General features: G+C 43.4%; 1 protein-coding gene across 4 annotated transcripts in view; it reads right to left on the bottom strand.

Moving 5' to 3' along the window:
* The window catches only part of HDAC6 (histone deacetylase 6), a 126387-nt gene that overhangs the window by 71743 nt on the left and 34507 nt on the right, over positions 1 to 20137 (bottom strand). For all 4 annotated transcript variants that reach the window (XM_040324559.1, XM_040324562.1, XM_040324561.1 and 1 more), the window contains exons 9-16: positions 18668 to 18772; positions 18527 to 18595; positions 15805 to 15931; positions 15614 to 15679; positions 10686 to 10745; positions 6822 to 6911; positions 4191 to 4297; positions 959 to 1026 (exon numbers count right to left, since the gene is read on the bottom strand). In XM_040324559.1, the coding sequence (XP_040180493.1) occupies positions 959 to 1026; positions 4191 to 4297; positions 6822 to 6911; positions 10686 to 10745; positions 15614 to 15679; positions 15805 to 15931; positions 18527 to 18595; positions 18668 to 18772 (692 nt within the window). The remainder of the gene's footprint in view (positions 1 to 958; positions 1027 to 4190; positions 4298 to 6821; positions 6912 to 10685; positions 10746 to 15613; positions 15680 to 15804; positions 15932 to 18526; positions 18596 to 18667; positions 18773 to 20137) is intronic.

The following is a 20137-nucleotide window of genomic DNA, read 5'->3' as shown; positions in this document are numbered from 1 at the left end:
TGGCTGCCCCCACCAGAAGAACACAATAGCTCTGCAGGAGGGATTCCCCTATGAAGCTGTGGTGGAAGGAAAACATTGATATATCTATGGCCTGCATTAGACTACAGACAAGTGTAGTTTAAACTACATCTGAATCAAACTTGAGCTATTAAAACTGAGCATATGATGAAAAAAAAACACAAACAGAAATTATGTGAAAACTGTGTTAAAACAATTGACGCAGAGCTACTTTCTTGGGGCAAACTACTTGCCCCAAGAGAGAGGCTCAAGAGAAGGACGGGAAAGGGCAAAACTTGACTGTTGAAGAGAAAGTCAAGATTTGCATTAAAGTTCAGTTGCCTATATCTCTGATATCTACTGATTATTTTGACATACGTTTTCATTGTAGGTACCTTTTGCTTATGCACTTTTCATCATATTTTGAGTTTGAATTGCCCAGGCTTATGAAGGTTGACTGTTCACAAGGCACGGTGTAGGCTGAATCAGAAAGGAAAAGTTCAGCTCCCATAATGCAATGGGAGGTTTAAAATCTAACTCTAGCCAAACTTTTTTGTTTTGTTTTGATAGAGGTAGAAAAGGTTTGCAGCCGATGTCAGATTTTATTGCTGCATATGTGTTGCACTGGGGATATTTTCCCCCTACGTCCTGTGAGGACAGGAAGTAATAGGAAGTCTCTCCAAAGGGGACACAAACAAAAACACATTTTATAGAAAGGACTAGAACTTCTCACAGTGATTAATTGGGATGGAAAATCTGCCTAAAATAATTTGGCTCTAAACACCTTGCTATTGGTAAGCTATACTGTCAGCATATTGAAGTGGACGTGGTGGGCACAGACACAAAACTTCAGGAATGAAAGCTACTGGAGAGCACATTATCATCTCTATCATTCCAAAGAAAGGTGAGTAACTGCAATTGGGGATTTTTTTTCTTTAAGCTTATCTGAACAGACACCTACCTTGTTCCTGCAGGCTCCGCCAATACTTCCTGAGAACACAGAAGGTATCAGAGATCGATGCCAGGGCACTGCAGAATTCAAATATGTGAAAGAATATTAACATATAAACACCACAAACCTACAAAGCTGGACATTAGATGCTGATCCAGCATAGCTTATAATTGTTTTATTTATATACACAATATTACTAAAAGTATTGGGACACCTGCCTTTAAACAGACATGAATGTTAATGGCATCCCAGTCTTGGTTCCGTAGGGTTCAGTATTGAGTTGGCCCACCCTTTGCAGCTATAACAGCTTCAACTTTAATGGGAAGGCTGTCCACAAGGTTTAGGAGTGTGTCTATGGGAATGTTTGACCATTCTTCCAGAAGGGCATTTGTGAGGTCAGGTACTGATGTGGATGAGAAGACCTGGCTCTGCTCTAATTCATCCCAAAGGTGTTCTATCGGTTGAGGTCAGGACTCTGTGCAGCCAAGTAAAGTTCCTCCACCCCAAACTCGCTCATCCATGTCTTTATGGACCTTTCTTTGTGCACTGGTGTGCAGTCATGTTGGAACAGGAAGGGGCCATCCCCAAACTGTTGCCACAAAGTTGGGAACATGAAATTGACCAAAATGTCTTGGTATGCGGACGCCTTAAGAGTTCCCTTCACTGGAACTAAGGGGCCAAGCCCAACCCCTGAAAAACAACCCCACACCATAATCCCCCCTCCACCAAATGATTTGGACCAATGCATAAAGCAAGGTCCATAAAACAATGGATGAGCAAGTTTGGGGCGGAGGACATTGACTGGCCTGCACCTCAACCCGATAGAACAACTTTGGGATGACATATAGCCAGGCCTTCTCATCCACATCAGTGCCTGACCTCACAAATGCTGTTCTGGAAGAATGGTCAAACATTCCCATAGACACACTCCTAAACCTTGTGGACAGCCTTCCCAGAAGAGTTGAAGCGGTTATAGCTGCAAAGGGTGGGCCAGACTAAGACTGGGATGTCACTATAGTTCATGTGCGTGTAAAGGCAGGCGTCCCAATACTTTTGGTAATCTAGCGTAGCACTCTATGTTACTGTTTCATTTGGGGGTACTGTTAATGTGCACCTCAGCCTGAACATTATTTTTATTAGTTTTGGTTAAAGCCAGGAAGGATTAGAACCCCTCTCAGCTTTTATAAATGATTATAGCGAGATTTCCCTGCGACTCCTGTTCCCTAAGACACACCCGGAAGTGGACATTTTCTAAAATAGGAGAAAATCCTACAATCAGCTGTTGTCCCGACTAAATACTATCCTCTATTTGTATTCATATGATAGATAAACAATTTTGCAATGGTGGAAATGGTAAACAGGACAAATAGAGAGGGTAAATCTTTCCTACGTGTATATGGGCAGCAAAAAACAGACTGCCAGAGGTTCCAATGCTTTCATATTATTTCCAAAGCTAGAAACAAAAAATATTAATATTATTATTACATAAAGAGGAACATTTCCCTTGAGGCTCCATTCACACCTGAGCGTTTCAAAGTCGTGCGTTTTTGCCATGTTTTTTTACCGCATTTTTACCGTTGCTTTGTTCAGGTCACCAATGAAAAAAGCAAAAAAAAAAAAAAAAACGCCTGTAATCTGCCCCAAAGAAGCTCATATTCTTTTTTGAGACTAGAGCGTTTTTTAGGCGTTTTTCTTCAGGTGACAAAATGCTCAGATGTGGTGCCATTGAAATGAATGGGATTTTTTCGGGCGTTTTACTAGCTGAAAACCCTCAGGTGTGAATGCAGCCTGAATGTGGCTCCATCCCCTCCACCAGTGCTGCCATTTTTGATAGTCCGACACATGCGCAGAAATGCCAAAAGGCGCTGCCTAGCCTTTGAGACCACACAATGGGGTGGATTCAGGTAGGGGTGCGCAATGAAACGGCGACGCAGCGTATCGTATTTACGATACGCCGCCGTAACATACAGGAGAAAGTGCTGTATTCACAAAGTACTTGCTCCGTAAGTTGCGGCGGCGTAGCGTAAATGGAGCCGGCATAAGCGCGCGTAATTCAAATGTGGAAGGGGGGGAGTGTTTTATGTAAATGTATGATGACCTGACGTGATTGACGTTTTTTACATGCATGCGCCGTCCGTGTACATATCCCAGTGTGCATTGCTTCCAAGTAGGGCGTAACGACGTATTGGTTTCGACGTGAACGTAAATTACATCCAGCCCTATTCGCGAACGACTTATGCAAACAACGTAAATAATTCAAATTTAGAAGCAGGAACGACATCCATACTTAAAGGGGTTGTAAAGGTAAAAGTTTTTTTACCTTAATGCACCCTATGCATTAAGGTAAAAAAACATCTGACAGCAACGCCCCCCCCGAGCCCCCGTTTCACTTACCTGACCGTTCGATAGTCCCGGGCGCGTGCTTGTCATCTTGCTCGGTGCCCAGCCTGGCCGCCAGCTGTATCACAGGAGCGCGCTCGCAAAAGCTTTCCACCATGCGAGGGAGCTTGCATGAACGTGGAAAGCTTTTGCGAGGAAGAGCCGAGACAGCCGCCGAGGGACACCAAAAGACACGGATCCGGGTCACTCTGTGCAAAACGATCTGCACAGTGGAGCTAAGTATAACATGTTTGTTATTTTAAAAAAATAACATTTTTGACTTTAGTGTTCCTTTAATAGCGCCTCCTAATAGCAGAAGCAGCCTTACGCCGAAAAAGCCTTAAGGCAAACAACGTAAAAAACGAACGCCAAGCGCACGTACGTTTGTGAATCGGCGTATCTAGGAAATTAGCATATTCTACGCCGACAACAACGGAAGCGCCCCTAGCAAGCAAAGTGATATTGCACACAATTCTACGCCGCCGCAATCAAGTTACGTCGGTGGAGGAAGCCTATTTTTTCAGCGTAACTGCCTTTGTGAATCGGTGTAACGAAACGCCGACGCCGTATACGCCGCCGTAACAGGTACCTGAATCTACCCCAAGATGCGCAGGAAAAGAGGTCCTGGACCTACTTCACTGCGCTGTCTTTGTGCACTTCCAGACGGAAACATGTGCAGATGTTCTGAAGGTCTCTGCCAGGTCCTGTATCCAGAATATCTCAAGAAAGAAAATGACGAGGGATCATCAGAGTTTATAATAGGTGAATATCTGAAATCCATAAACCATACTGCTAATAACTGTTTTAATAAATATCAAGATGTTAACAAAATCATAAGATTTACAAAAAATAAAAATCGTACCTCTCACAGGGGGCAAAGGCCTGAGGCAAACTTGGACAAGGGTCTCCGAGGAGAATCTTCAGGGAAGCACAGACCCCTTCTGAAATTGAACGCAAATTATACCCTCCCTACAAGAATGAAAACCAAAGTTATCCATTAGTCAGATCATCACAATATAACACAAGTCACCTTGCATACCTAAGGACTCAAGCATCTGGCTATTTCAGACACTACCACAAGAGGGCCAGTTTCCCGAACCATTCAAACCAACAATTTTGTACACTGCAGAAAGGTGACGTCACTTTGGTGGAAAGACTTGATGGTAATTTAAACTGTACAGAAACACAAACTGCAAAAAAATAAATTTATTTAAATACATTATTTGCAGCGTTTTTTTCTATGGGGGTTGCCCTTTAGTTTCACCACTTGATCTCACCTACAAAAAGGTTTCCAAGTGTTATCCTGTCATAGGGCGACAATTAGGCCGCGTACACACGGTCGTTCCAAACCGATGAGAATGGTCTGATGGGCCATTTCCATCGGTTCACCGCTCAAGTGGCCTGATGGTCTGATGTGCGTACACACCATCGTTCCAAAAACCGATCAGGTCAGAACGCGGTGACGTCAAACACACGACGTGCTGAATAAAACGAAGTTCAATGCTTCTAAGCATGCATCGACTTGATTTTTCACAATGCATTAAGGTGAAAAAACACCTGGCATACATGGGCCTCCCAGTTTTACTTACCTGAGCCCGTTAACCTGCTCTGCGTGTCCACGGAATCCTCTTCTCCATGGAGTCTCGGCGTTGATTGGATAGATTGATAGCAGCGCAGCCATTGGCTCCTGCTGCTGTCAATCAAATCCAATGACGCGGCCGCTGAGTCGGCGGCTATGGACACAGAGTGTATGACATGGGAGTGCGCCCGCAAGGCAACGCCCTCGGGACAGAGCTTCCCAGAGGGGATTAGCTATTGCGGGGAGGAGCCGGCGTGGGACCCCAGAACAGGAGGATCGGGGCCACTCTGTGCAAAACTAACTGCACAGTGGAGGTAGGTATGACAAAAAAAAAACTGAACCTTTCCAACCACGTTAATGCATTCTATGCATTAAGGTAAAAAAAATCTTCTATGCTGCAGGACCCCCCCCCCCCCCCCCTTATACTTACCTGAGCCTGATCTCCATCCAGCGATGTGCATGAGAGTAGCAGCTCTCTCCGCTGTCTCCTTTCTTACTGGGCAGGTTGACAGCAGTCAAAGCAATGGGCTCCCACTACTGTCAATCAAATGCTGTGATGAGGGAGCAGGGGATGGGGCTGAGCTGCACTGTCTGTCTATAGATGCAGACAGGGTGGCTCAGAAGCAATCCCACACAAGTGCCCCCATAGAGAGTGCCTTTATATCCAGGCACTTGCTCAAGAGGGGGGCCAGGAGCACCAGCGGGGGACCCTAGAGAAAGAGGATCAGGGATACTTTGTGTAAAACAGAGCAGGTAAGAATGACATGTTTATACATTTGTTATTTTAATCTTTCATTATTTAACAAAAAATGTAAGATTTAATGTCACTTTAAAGACATGCAGCACAACTGCTTGAGCTATAGCAAACCAAGCAGTTTAGCTCTAAGGGTTTAAAGTGATAGTGAATGTAATTTTTAAATAACAAACTTAACCGATCCTCCTCTTCTCTGGTCCCCTGCCAGCTCTTCTGCCTCCTTTCCCCTACTTAGTGCTCCTATAGCAAGCTGCTTGCTATGGGGGGCGCTTAGGTAAGTTCGCTCCTCAGCTCCATTGATACACACAGTGCGGCTCATCCCCATTCTCCACTGCTTCCTCCTCACTGGCTGTGACTGACAGCAGCAAGAACCAATGACTCCCGCTGGTGTCTCTCTACCAGTGAGGAGAGAGTGATGCTGCTCTTATGCACAGCGATGGATCGATATTGGGGTCAGGTAAGCATAAGGGGGGCTGGAGGGAAGGGGTAGTTGTTTTTTTACCTTAAAGTGGAGCTCCGCTGTAAAAAAAAAAAAAATTAAAAGCCAGCAGCTACAAATACTGCAGCTACTGACTTTTAATAAATGGACACTTACTTGTCCTGGAGTCAAGCGACGTCTGCAGCAGAAGACGAGCGATCTATGTGTGCTATGTCATATATGACATCGTTATCAGATAGCAATAATGCTCCAGAATCAAACCACCCAGAAAAGAATTGCTAACTGGGAGATGGAAAGAAAAAAGATAAAAAATAAATCTTCCTTGAAGTGAGAGAAACCCAACATGACTCACCTCCTAGGGCACTGCGCTAAAACTAAGAAATGTACCCTTCTACCTTCTGCTTAGTATCCAGAGTTCATTTTTCAGAGCTCTGCTGTGTCTCCCAAAATGCATTAGAAGAGAAAACCTGTTATGTCGGTATTGCTGCTCCCAAGATCAGCAGCGCCAGCTGTGTCTGTAGGTGCCCTCTCTCCTCCAGGGGGGTCAAAGCCAAGCTTGTGCGTCTCTGGTGGCACCAGTGGTCAGGCTGTACTAACCACCCTATCAGGTCTATAACCTTTTAAAATGCCTGACCCCACTGACAAATACTCTGTAAAATTTCCTACTGACACAGATTTCGTTACAAAAAACTCCGGTCTCATTACAGATATTTCAGCTCACCTCAAGAGACAAAATGAGTCTTCCTTCAGCCAAAGACATGAGCAGGTGTGTTAGATGAGCAAAGCATGCTGGGGTGGCAGCCATCTCTCCCTGTACATGATAGAGAAAATACAATGTGGTTATCACAATGGATCAATCTTTTTTCTCAGACTGCAAGCATAAAACCAACCCTAAAGCCAGCCATAGATGGATCTAATCTTAGCCGGTACAGCAGGGACTGGCCAAGATTCAAACCATGTATGAGCAGGCTGATTAATCATGGGTACAATCAACTTGGGTAAAACCAGCCTGTCAGATTTAACATGCAATTAATGCTAGCGGCTATAATAGCTGGTAGCGGTAATCACTGTGTGCTCCTGGTGGAGATGGCTCCCCTAGCCCAAGAACACAATGGCTCCATGGGAGGCATTGCCCCCCCCCCCCCCCCATCAACACTGACTGTGTTGATGGGGGAATCAAGCAATTTTCTTTCCTGCAACTTGTGATAGCAGGAAAGAAAATTGCGCCATCTATGGCCAGCTTTACGGACTTATATGTAGATTCAGAAAGAGTTAGGCCGGCATATCAGTAGATAAGCCGACCTAACTCAGAATCTACGCCGACTTATGTTTAAGTGTATGCTCAAACAGAGATACGCTTAAACATATCTAAGATAGGACGGCTTGCGCCGTCCTATCTTAGATTGCAATTTTTCGGATGGCCGCTAGGTGGCGCTTCCATTGCGGTCGGCGTAGAATATGTAAATGAGTTGATACGCCGATTCACGAACGTACGCCCGGCCGCCGCAGTCGGTTTACGCCGTTTCCGTAAGGCATTAGCAGGCCTAAAGTTATTCCATCTATTAGGTGGAATAACAATGTTAAAGTATGGCCGCCGTTCCCGCCGCGAGATTCAAATTTTTTACGTCGTTTGCGTAAGTTGTCCGCGAATCGGGATTTACGTCGTTTACGTCCACGTCGAAATCAATAGGCCCGTGTGGCGTACTTAGCCGCAATGCACACTGGGAAATGTAGGCGCCCGGCGCATGCGCAGTAAGGAAAAACGCCAAAAACGTGAGGTCAAGCTTCATTACCATAAAACACGCCCCCCTCCAACACATTTGAATTAGGCGCCCTTACGCCCGCCGCATTTCCGCTACGCCGCCCTAAGTAAGGAGGCAAGTACTTTGAGAATACAGTACTTGCCTCTCTTACTTAAGGCGGCATAGTGTAAACACGCTAGGCTACGCCGCCTTAGATTTGCGCGCCCCTACCTGAATCTACCTACAAATCACAAAACAGAATGGTGAGTGTGTCAGTGTACCACCTGTGTACAGGACTCCTCTACAACACTGCTATAATAGACAGCTTCGCTACTGTGATAGATTCCTCCACTATACACTAGAGCTGCACGATTAATCGTCAAGAATCGTTATTGCAATTTTTTCCCCCGTTGCGATCTTGACAAAGTATTTCCCGATCTTTTGTATGCAGAGAATTCGCTCTGCTCTCAGGTGTCAAAATTCCGGGCAGTCTGCCAAGTTTTACAACATTCTTTATCAGTGGAATGTTAAAGAGGAAGTAAACCCTGATAAGTTTTACTTCCTCTTTTGCTCCCTGCACAGCCTGCCAATTAAAAGCATAATCTCATACTAGCCCATTATGTGACACTTACCTGCAAACGAATCCAGCGCTGTCCCCTGTGCAGGCTGCGTCCATCTTCTCGCCCCTCTTCCTTCCAGGGCCGCGGACTCCGGGGACATCCTTCCGGAGCCGCGCGACATCACTCACGTGCATGCGTGCGGGAGCAGCCGGAAACCGCACAGTCCAACTGACGCAACGTGCCGTTGCTTCAGTGCGCATGTGCCGATGATTCGGCAGATACAGAGGGATATCTCCTAACCGTGCATGCTTAAGAGATATCCAGGGTAGCTATAGGAAAGCCTTATTATAGGCTTTCAAAAAGTGATATGTAAGGTTTTACAAGCACTTTAACCACTTCAGACCAGGCCACTTTTTGCGATTCGGCACTGCGTTGATTTAACTGACAATTGCGCGGTAGTGCGACGTGGCTCCCAAACAAAATTGACGTCCCTTTTTTTCCACAAATAGAGCTTTCTTTCGGTGGTATTTGATCACCTCTGTGGTTTTTGTTTTTTGTGCTATAAACAAAAATAGAGCAACAATTTTGAAAAAAATCTATATTTTTTACTTTTTGCTGTAATAAATATCCCCAAAAAATGTATAAAAAAAAACATATTTTTTCCTCAGTTTAGGCCGATACGTATTCTTCTACTTATTTTTGGTAAAGAAAAAAAAATCGCAATAAGCGTTTATTGATTGGTTTGCGCAAAAGTTATAGCGTCTACAAAATAGGGGATAGTTTTAGGGCCGAAACAACTAATCGATTACAATTTTCATGATCGATTAATCGGCCAGTAACATAATGGGGTTAAAAAAACTAAAATTAGCCCTTTATAGTACAAAATAGAAAATTGCTACTGTAAATATTACTTTCACTGTCACACAGTAAAAAAATAAACCCCTTACAGTAGCGATTATTTGCTCTTTTTGTACTTATTTTTGTTTTTTTAACCCCATTATGTTACTAAACATCTCAGGCCTGGGTCACACCTCTGTTTTTTGGTGTTTTTTGCAGAAACACACTACGGTTCATTTACATGTTTTCCTATGGGACACGTTCACATCCATGATTTTTTTTTCGGTGGCTGCGTATTTGGAAAGGGAAGGACTTTTTAACGCAAAGCGGTGCTATTTTGTTTTTTTGGGTTCAATATACTTCAATGGAGAAGCTGCAGAAAAGCATGGAATGTGTTTTTTGTGGCAATTTGTGTTTTGTAATCTGCCCAACAACAAATTGGCCCAAAAAAAAAAAAAAATGCTATGTTTTTTTTTTTTTTTGGGCTATTATCCGATTAATCGAAACAATAATCGGCCAACTAATCGATTATAAAAATGACCATTAGTTGCAGATCTAGATAGTTTTATGGCATATTTATTAATATTTTTTTTTTTTTAACTAGTAATGGCGCCGATCAGCGTTTTTTTTATTTGGACTGCGACTTTATGTCGAACACATCGGACACTTTTGACACCATTTTGGGACCATTGTAATTTTTACAGTGATCAGTGCTATAAAAAGGCAGTGAAGGGATTAACCTGTAGGGGGCGCTGAAGGGGTTAAGTGTGACCTAGGGAGTGCTTCTAACTTTTAGGGGGCGTAACTTGCCGTGACATGTCACTGATCGCTGCTCCCGATGACAGGAAACAGATGATCAGTGACAGTGTCACTAGGCAGAACAGGGAGATGCCTTGTTTACACTGGCCTCTCCCTGTTCTGCAGCTCTGTGACCAGATCGCGGGACACCGGCGGACATCGAGTCCGTGGGTCCCGCGGGCAGGGAGCGCGACCACTCGGCTGGCAAATTTAAGGGGACAAATATATATGCCAATTTGCCCAGCCGCGCCATTCTGTCGACGTAAAAGTGCATGTGGTGGTCGGCAAGCGGTTAAGTCTAAACATTGTAACAATTTGTCTTTTACATCAAAGGAATAGACTTCTGAATGTAAATTAGGAAAGTTTAACCACTTAAACACTAAATCTTTTTCTGACATTTGTCGTTTTCAAGTTGATCAACAATATGCTAAAACTATGCTAGGGCAAACTTCTTTACCTGAAAACAAAACACAGCTAATATTTGTGACCAACTCAGATTATATTGCTAGAATGCAATTTCCCCTGCAAGGTCTGTTTAGGAAGAGTTTCATGTGTGTGTGTGTGTGTGTGTGTGTGTATCTACTTGGAAAGGTGGTAATCAGGTCTACAAGAATGCTTCTTCCTGGAACATGGACAAGTTGATATTACCTTTGGATCTCCCACCACAGAGTCATATCCAGCTGCAACCAGTACAAGGTGTGGCTGAAACTGCAAAGACAAATGAGTAAAATAAATACTTTAACCACTTCATTACTGGGCACTTAAACCCCCTTCGTGCCCAGACCAATTTTCAGCTTTCAGCACTGACGCATTTTGAATGACAATTGCGCGGTCATACAACACTGTACCCAAATTATATTTTTATCATTTTTTCCCCACAAACAGAGCTTTCTTTTGGTGGTATTTGATCACCTCTGCGATTTTTATTTTTTGCGCTATAAACATAAAAAAACAGAACATTTTGGAAAAAAAACACAATATTTTTTACTTTTTGTTATAATAATATCCAATTTTTTAAAAAATAAAATAAAAATTTCCTTCGGTTTAGGCCGATACGTATTCTTCTACATATTTTTGTTAAAAAAAAATCGCAATAAGCGTATATTGATTGGTTTGCGCAAAAGTTATAGCGACTACAAAATAGGGGATAGATTTATGATTTTTTTTTTTTTTTTACTAGTAATGGCTGCGATTTGCATTTTTTTTGTCAGGCCTGCGATATTGCGGCGGACGTATCGGACACTTTTGACACAATTTTGGGACCATTCACATTTATACAGCGATCAGTGCTATAAAAATGCACTAATTACTGTATAAATGTGACTGGCAGGGAAGGGGTTAACACTAGGGGGTGAGGAAGGGGTTAAATGTATTCCCTCATTGTGTTCTTACTGTGTGGGGGGAGGGGACTGACTGGGGGAGGTGACCGATGCTGTGTCCCTATGTAAAGGGACACAGATCGGTCTCCTCTCTCCCTGACAGCACGTGGAGCTCTGTGTTTACACACAGAGCTCCACGTCCCTGCTGTCACCGACGATCGCGGGTGTCTGGCGGACATCACGGCCGCCAGGCACTCGCATCGGCTCCCAAGCGATGCACCGGGCACGTTGTTTCCCCGCTGCGTGCCCCCAGTGGCGCGCACAGGGAATGACATCAAGAGGACGTCTAAAGACGTCCACTCGGCACTTGAGAGCCGCGCTATGGACGTCTTTCGTCCATAGCGCGGATCCCAAGCGGTTAAAAAGGGTAATTTCCCTCCAAATAAATTTTGCTGGTAACAACTGGAATTGATAAGAATTAAATATGATAAGCCAGCAAAGAATTTTTTTTAAAGAAAGGCGAAGTTATACCTTATAAGAAAGACTAAAAGTGGATAAAAAAAACTAGGCACAAAAAGTAAAAAGGGTTTTACTAGTTTCTATTTTTCAGTGTTCATGCCAACTTACAGTAATGTGCAAAAGTTTTAGGCAGGTGTGAAGAAATGTAAAGTAATGCCGCGTACACGCGATCATTTTTCGGCATGGAAAAAAACAAAGTTTTTCCAACTTCATCATTAAAACGACGTTGCCCACACACCATCGGTTTTTAAAAATGCTCTAGCAAAGCGCGGTGACGTACAACAGGTACGACGGCACTATAAAGGGGAAGTTCCATGCGGATAACGCCACCCTTGGGGCTGCTTTAGCTGATTTGTCTGTTACAGTGTGATGAATGTGCTTACTCCATTATGAACGGTAGTTTTACCAGAACAAGCGCTCCCGTCTCATAACTTGCTTCTGAGCATGCGCAGGTTTTTAACGTTGTTTTAGCCCACACACGATCATTTTTTACAACCCGAAAAACGACATCGTTTAAAACGTCGTTAAAAAATGCAGCATATTCGGAAAAAAAAATTGTCATTTTTCAGAAGCCGAAAAAGTATGTGAAACCCACACACGATCATTTTAAATTACATTTTTTTTAAAGTTTTTTTCATGCCGAAAAATGATCGCGTGTACGCGGCATAAGAATGTTTTCAACAGACAGAAGATAAATCTAAGTCAAATCAATATTTGGTGTCACTACCCTTTGGCTTTAAAAAAGAATCAGTTCTTACAGTTGCACATTTTGTACACTTAACCAATTATGCCAAGCAGGTGCTAATGATCATCAATTTGTATGTGTTTTCAGAAGGAAACACCGTCATTAACTGAAACAGAAACAACTGTGACTGGTGACAAAAGGGCATGTATGTTTAAAAGAGAAGTTCTGTTTTTTTTTTTTTTTTTGTTTATCAAAATCACACTTACCTGGGAGGATACAGCATCAGTCCAAAGCTGCATCTGTCCTTCGCTGGCTCTAAGACTGAGAACCAAGTGATCAAAGACTGCTGATCGCTCGATTCTCAGAGCTCCGTGAGCAGAGAATGTTTTTTACCTGACTCATGCTAATGCAAACCTTTACATATAAATAATTAAAAATGTCCAGCAGTGCAATCAGCACAGAACTGGCAGAAACCAGTGGGACCCAGGTACACCCATCTACTGTCAGGAGAAGTCTGGCCATAAGTGGTCTTCATGGAAGAATTGCAGACAAAAAATAAAAAAATAAACATACCTCCGACATGGAAACAAAGCTAAGTGGCTCAACTATGCACATCAACATAGGAACTGGGGAGCAAAAAAATGGCAGCAGGTGCTCTGGACTGATAATCTGAAATATTTGGGCTGTAGCATGAGGCAGCTTGTTTGGTGAAGGGCTGGAGAGCGGTACAATAATGAGCCTCTGCAGGCAACTGTGAAGCATGGTGGAGGCTCCTTTTTGCAAGTTTGAAGCTGCATTTCTGCAAATGGAGTTGGAGATTTGGTCAGGATCAATGGTGTCCTCAATGCTGAGAAACCCAGTTAGATACCTACAGTAGCCATCATGCCATGCCATCAGGAAGGTGTGTGATTGGCCCCAAATTTATTTTGCAGCAGGACAACAACCCCAAACATACAGCCAATGTCATTAAGAACTATCTTCAGCATTCAAAGAAGAACAAGGAATCCTAGAAGTGATGGTTTGGCCCCCACAGAGCCCTGATTTCAACATCATGGAGTCTGTCTGGGAAAACATGGAGAGACAGAAGGATCTGAGGCAGCCTACATCCATAGAAGATCTGTGATTAGGTCTTTAAGAATTTTGGAACAACCTACCTGCCAAGTTTATTCAAAAACTGTGGGCCAGATTCACAAATGAGATACGCCGTCGTATCTCTGTTTCTATCTATGCGACTGATTCATAGAATCAGTTACGCATAGATATCCATAAGATCCGACAGGTGTAATTGTTTTACACTGTCGGATCTTAGGATGCAGTACCGCAGCCGCCGCTGGGGGGAGTTTGCGTCGTAAACCAGCGTCGGGTATGCAAATTAGGAGTTACGGCAGATCCACAACGGTTTTTCGCATTCGCTACGTCGCCGCTAGTCTAGTTTCCCGTCGCAAAGTTAGTCGTTTTTTTTGGTGCCCTAACTTTAGTCAGCAAGTGTATTGCTGTCTAAAGTATGGCCGTCGTTCCTGCGTCGAAATTCAAAATTTAACGTCGTTTGCGTAAGCCGTCCGGGAATACGGAAGTACGCTACGCGCGTCGCCGTTCAAAAAAATGACGTCACGGCGTGCAAAGCACGACGGGAGTTAAGAAACGGAGCATGCGTAGTAGGTCCGGCGCGGGAGCGCGCCTAATTTAAATGGCACACGCCCATTTGAATTGGCCCGCCTTGCGCCGGAGGCCGCCGGCGTAGTTTTCATCGCAAGTGCTTGGTGAATCAGGCACTTGCGATGAAAAATTGCGGCGGTGTAACGTATCTATGATACGTTACGCCGCCGCGATTCTACGTGAATCTGGCCCTGTGTGCCTAGAAGAACTGATGCTGTTTTAAGGGCCAGTTCACAAGACCAAAAATGCACTCCGCATACATTTCGGATCAGTTTTTGCTTACAGTTGACATCACATGACGCTCCAGTGCATTTTTTAAACAGTTTACTATGTTCCAGTACAGTTCTGTGCAGAAAAAATGCAGCACCCTTTACTTTCATTTCTGCACCGGAAACCTGACTGCATGGTGTGAACTAGAGCCATTGGAATACATGGAAAACACTGTGCATGCATTTTTAGTGCAGAAAAAAAGCGCACGGAACTGCATCTGGTGTGATTTGATTTGGATTTCTCTTCTGTCCATTTACTTTCAATTTTGTTCATTAATAAAACTAAAACGTTTGCACAGCGCTGTTTATTCCAAAGATATAACGAAATTAAACATTACACACATATACCAAGTTGTGATATTTGAAATGGTTAAAAGTTTTCAAAAGATGGTGGCATATAGCCAGATTCAGGTAGAGATACGACGGCGTATCAGTAGATACGCCGTCGTAACTCCGAATCTGCGCCGCTGTATATTTAAACGTATTCTCAAATTGAGATACTCTTAAATGTTGCTAAGATACGACCGCTGGCGCCGTCGTATCTTAGCTGTCTATTTACGCTGGCCGCTAGGGGCGTGTACGCTGATTTACGCCTAGAATGCGTAAATCAGCGAGATACGCCTATTCAGGAACGTACGCTTGCCCGTCGCAGTAAAGATACGCTGTTTACGCAAGGCATTTTCAGGCGTAAAGATAAACCACCAAAAAGATGGCGCAGCCAATGTTAAGTATGGACGTCGGAACCGCGTTGCATTTTTAAATTTTTACGTTGTTTGCGTAAGTCGTCCGTGAATGGGGCTGGCCGTAATTTACGTACACGTCGAAAGCAATGAGTCTTTGCGGCGTAATTTGGAGCATGTGCACTGGGTTACGTCCACGGATGGCGCATGCGCTGTTCGTTCAAAACGTCATTTATGTGGGGTCATGCTTAATTTACATAAAACACGCCCACTTCTTCCACATTTGAATTAGGCGTGCATACGCCGGCACATTTACACTACGCCGCCGTAACTTAGGACGCTAATACTGTACTTGCCTCTTTAACTTACGGCCGCATAGCGTATATGAGATACGCTACGCCTGCCTAAAGTTAGGCACGTCTACATGAATCTGGCTAATAGTGATTACCTCATAGGCAACAGGGAGGAGGAGATGGAGAAATGCTGTGATATAATCTGCATCCTTCATTGCAATCTGTGAGAAAAACAGAAGTTTGTTTTAGACTAAATGACCAATTTTGCGGATATTACATACCAGCTCCAAAGTAAGGCGACCAAGGTAGAGACCGCAAATTATAAGGCAGGAATCTCAAACATCACCTTATTCCAGGGCACATTAATATTATAGCGTTCCCCTCGCTCCTTCCCCACCGCGCTGCTGGAAGACTCAGAAAGATGGGGCCAAAATTCTCTGTTCTCATATCGGTGAATGGAAAAATACAACACACTGGAAGGAATAAAAAGGGAAAACGTATTAGCAACATTTAAATATAACAAATATTTAAAGTGGTAGCAACAGCAGACAAAGAAATAAAAAATTCTGGCCCCCTGGCGCAAAAAATAAAAACCGCAGAGGTGATCAAATACCACCAAAAGAAAGCTTTTGTGGATAAAAAAGGACGTCAATTTTGTTTGGGAGCCACGGCGCACGACCGCGCAATTGTCAGTTAAAAGGACACAGTGCCAAATCGCAAAAAGTGCTCTGGTCTTTGGCCAGCCAAATGGTTCAGGGCTGAAGTAGTTAATGAAAACACTGGACTAAGGAGTTACACTTCATTCCGGGTACTATCAAGTTCAGTGTTACCAGATTCAATAACCTTTTCAAAGTGCGCAAAGACACACCAGCCTGCTTTCTCAGGCTAAGAGTGCTTTCACACAGAAAGCGCCCAGGCGTCGGCGGTAAAAAACTAAAAATAGCTGTGCTTTACCGCCGTTTTTGCTGCGCTTTTTGACCGCTAGCGGGGCAGGTTTAACCCCCGCTGGCAGCCGAAAAAGGGTTAAAAGCGCCCGCAAAGCGGTATTCACCGCTCCTAAAGGATTATTATTCCGTACGTTATTTGGTGCTGTGTAACTTCTGCATACTTTCAGCTAAACCATTCAACTTTTAAAATGTTCAGATGGGACTTCAACTTTTTTTCTACTATTTATACTTTTTAAAATATTAAGCTTTTCAACACTTTTTTTTTTAACATTGAAGTCAATGAGAGCATGCTTCAAATCCTTAAAATCTTCTTCTGCTCCCAAAAGTTTCAGCTCCTTCATACTTTCACCTACAGACGCCAAACATACTTTAAAATGTTCACAAAATATTCAGCTATCCGGCTATATCTTTTCAGTTTGATATCTTTTACAGTTTTTGTGAAAAAGCGGTTTAAGTTTAGTGATCATTTCAAGAAATGTTATCGATTAAAAAGAGTGTATTGGGCTCATTCTTTGCAAACTTTTAAAGCCAACAATTCAGTATATTGTCAGCTTTTCAAAAAGCCTTTAAATATTCCACATCTTTCATACATTAGTGGTGGTGTTAAACTTTAATGAAATTCATGTTTATTTTAAAACCAGTCCTACTTATCCAACTATTCTCACTTCTTCAACTTTTTCTTACGGATTTAAGCTATTCATCCAGTTGGCTTTAGCAATTCAGCATTCCCACGCATTTTCTGCAGGAAATGCATTTTCTAGTTAGATTTGATGGCTGTATTCGTTTTCTTCTTTCCCCACTGTTCTCCCCTGGTGATCTGGCCAGTAACACACCTCCTGTACTACAGTGCCTACACTCTGGATGAAGGAGCACAGGGTGCATATTTGGACAGCAGCAATGTCAGTCCGGGGGGAGGGGAGTGTAAGATATACTACCAGATTTAAATACACTAACACAGTGAAGCCAAGCTCCAGCTAACATGTTATAAGCAGTAACAGCAAGCAGGTTTTTTTTTGTGAGGGGGGGGGGGGTGAAGGTTTTTACATAATGAAACAAAGGCTGATCATTGTAAACACCTTGTCTGTGTTATGTGGTTTCTCTCATCCCTGCAACTGATCCAATCTGCAAGAGAGCTTGTTCTTTTGAAAAACAACAGACTTACTGGCCAGATCACCAGCACAGCACTAGGCTGGCTGGCAAGGTAGAGAGAAAAAGGGTGCGGCGCATGCGCTGAATAGCGGATCCTGAGGCTCCCCATCACACAGCTGCCTAATAAGTGTATGAGCTGCTTCTTGGCCGCCTCGTCTAACTGGAGTCTCTCAGGTGTCCTTCTCTGCTTCAGGACCGAATGTCTGACGCTTCTACTGGAACTGGTATACGATTGATGGTTTCCTCGGTTGCCTGGAGGTATGAGCTTTTTTCTCCTTACCCTGCAAGTTGGTGTTGGATGCAGGTCCGGAGTGAGATCACCATACAGGCATCACATAGCTTGCCTTCTGGTAAGCAGGAAATCTATATGGTGGCGGTACACACTTTGCTGCTGGTGTCATTATTGAGTGTTCACCCTTCTATCATCTACCAGCTCATTTACAATATTTGCATTTCTTGATGTGTTATCTCACGTTCGAGCTGCTGCTGTGTTTTTCTCTGTTTATAATTTTGATGTCACTTTATTAGGTTAGCGCAGTATTTTCCTATTCCATATTGACAATAGAAGAAAGAAAGCCTAAAAAATAAATCTAATGCAGCCATGACATCTAAGAATTGCTAAGCTGCAATATAATATATGTTTGCTCTTGGGTTTAATATGCTCTTGTGCCCCGTCCATGGGCATTAAAGTATTTGTTTATTCATAAAAAGCAATAAAAAAAGCTGCAGGTACTGTGCAGTAAATCATTCTCAAAGATCACAATTGAGACTACTTTTTCTGGGTCAAGGTCAGTTACAGTCACGAAGCTAGCATTTTCAGAAATATGGAGTCTTTATATTTCTCAAAGCACAGATATATATATATATATATATATATATATATATATATATATATATATATATATATATATATATATATATAAAAATGAAAATAAGACAATGACAGATCTCCCCACAAGTAAAGTTACACACCTGGGATCGTGTTCAAATATGAACTGTGTTCCTTGACCATGATGGACGTCCCAGTCTACAATCAGCACCCTGAAGGAAGAGAAAATGGAATTTAGCTGCCATATTATAATTATAATGTTGCCTTATCACACTGAAACTCACCGCTTTACCCCGAGATTGTGCTGAGCATATTTGGCCGCAATGGCCAGGTGATTAAACATGCAGTATCCGTTCATTTTGCCAGTGTGGGCGTGGTGTCCTGGAGGCCTGCCAAAAAAATACAACAGGAAAGAAAAATTGCTTAAAGTGGTTTGAATACAGACTATAACTATATGAGATCGTGATTTTAATTTACTAAAGCCGGAGAGTGTAAAATCAGACCCACTTCTGCAAAGAAACCAATCAGCTTCCAGGTTTTATTGCCAAAGCCTAATGCCGTGTACACACGATCGGAATTTCCGACAAGAAAAGTTTGATGTGAGCTTTTAGTCAAAAATTCCGACCGTGTGTAGTCGCATGACAAGTCGCACCCCATGTTTCCCTATGAGTGACGCTCATATCTGTGGGACATCAAAGTAGCTGCTGCACTACCTTGGTCTGACTTTCATGCGACTTTAGGTCCATAGACCTCAATGTAAACCCTCAAAAGTCCCATAAAACAGTGATTCTCAACCTCAGTCCTCAAATACCCCCAACAGGCCATGTTTTGGGAAGTTCTCTTATATAAATTAACTGTCCAAAATACCAAGCCATTGACTCTGTTTTAAAGCGGAGGTCCACCCAAATATTTTTTTTTTAAAGCCAGCAGCTACAAAGACTGAAGCTGCTGACTTTTAAAAAATGGACACTTACCTGTCCAGCGTGCCAGCAATGTCGGCAGCCGAGGCCAAGCAATCGCTTATCTCTCGGCTGCCCCCGCCGCCATCCTTGGTGAGGGATTTAGGCAGTGAAGCCTTGCGGCTTCACTGCCCGGTTCCCTACTGCGCATGCGACATGGCCCTTAGGTATTTAAGAGCTGTTGCACGGCTGAAGCGTTCGTTGGGGCCAGAGTTTTTTTTCCGAGTCGGCAGTGTGGTGGGCGTTGTGATGATGGAGCTACAGGTGACTGGAATCTGAGGGCCCCCCTTGTTAAAGGGGACTTCCAGATTCCGATAAGTCCCCCTGGCCGCAGACAGCATTGGCACAAGGTGCCTTGGGACAGGGGGGGCAGAACTTGTCTGCCCCACAGCACCCCCCCCCCCCCTGTTGAGGGCATGTGTCCTGGTATCCTCATTTGTTCTTGTTTGTATTGCCAGAATACTTTTTTTTACATTCAATTGTCAGTGTGGAACCCACTAACAGCCATTGTAAATGACGCAGCGGCCGGCCTACCAGCCCGCTCTCCTTAGCAACCAGCAATTCTTCACACAAAATTCTAATCAGTCGATCAATTTTTGACCGATTTGAATTCCAATGGTACTGAAAATGTGAAATTCGTGAAAATAAAGAAACCCAACAAATTTTTTGGTTATATACAAGTCACACTCATTCAAAGTCGCATCCATATGATGCGGGTGTGACTCTCATGCGCCTTCTGAAGGTTTACCTTGAGGTCTGTGGACCTCAAGTCGCATGAAAGTCAGACCAAATTAG

Source organism: Rana temporaria, chromosome 9 (genome assembly GCF_905171775.1).
Source record: "Rana temporaria chromosome 9, aRanTem1.1, whole genome shotgun sequence".
NCBI classification, from domain to species: Eukaryota; Metazoa; Chordata; class Amphibia; order Anura; family Ranidae; genus Rana; species Rana temporaria.
Note: the sequence above shows the minus strand (reverse complement) of the source record. Positions and strands in the feature narration are given on the sequence as shown.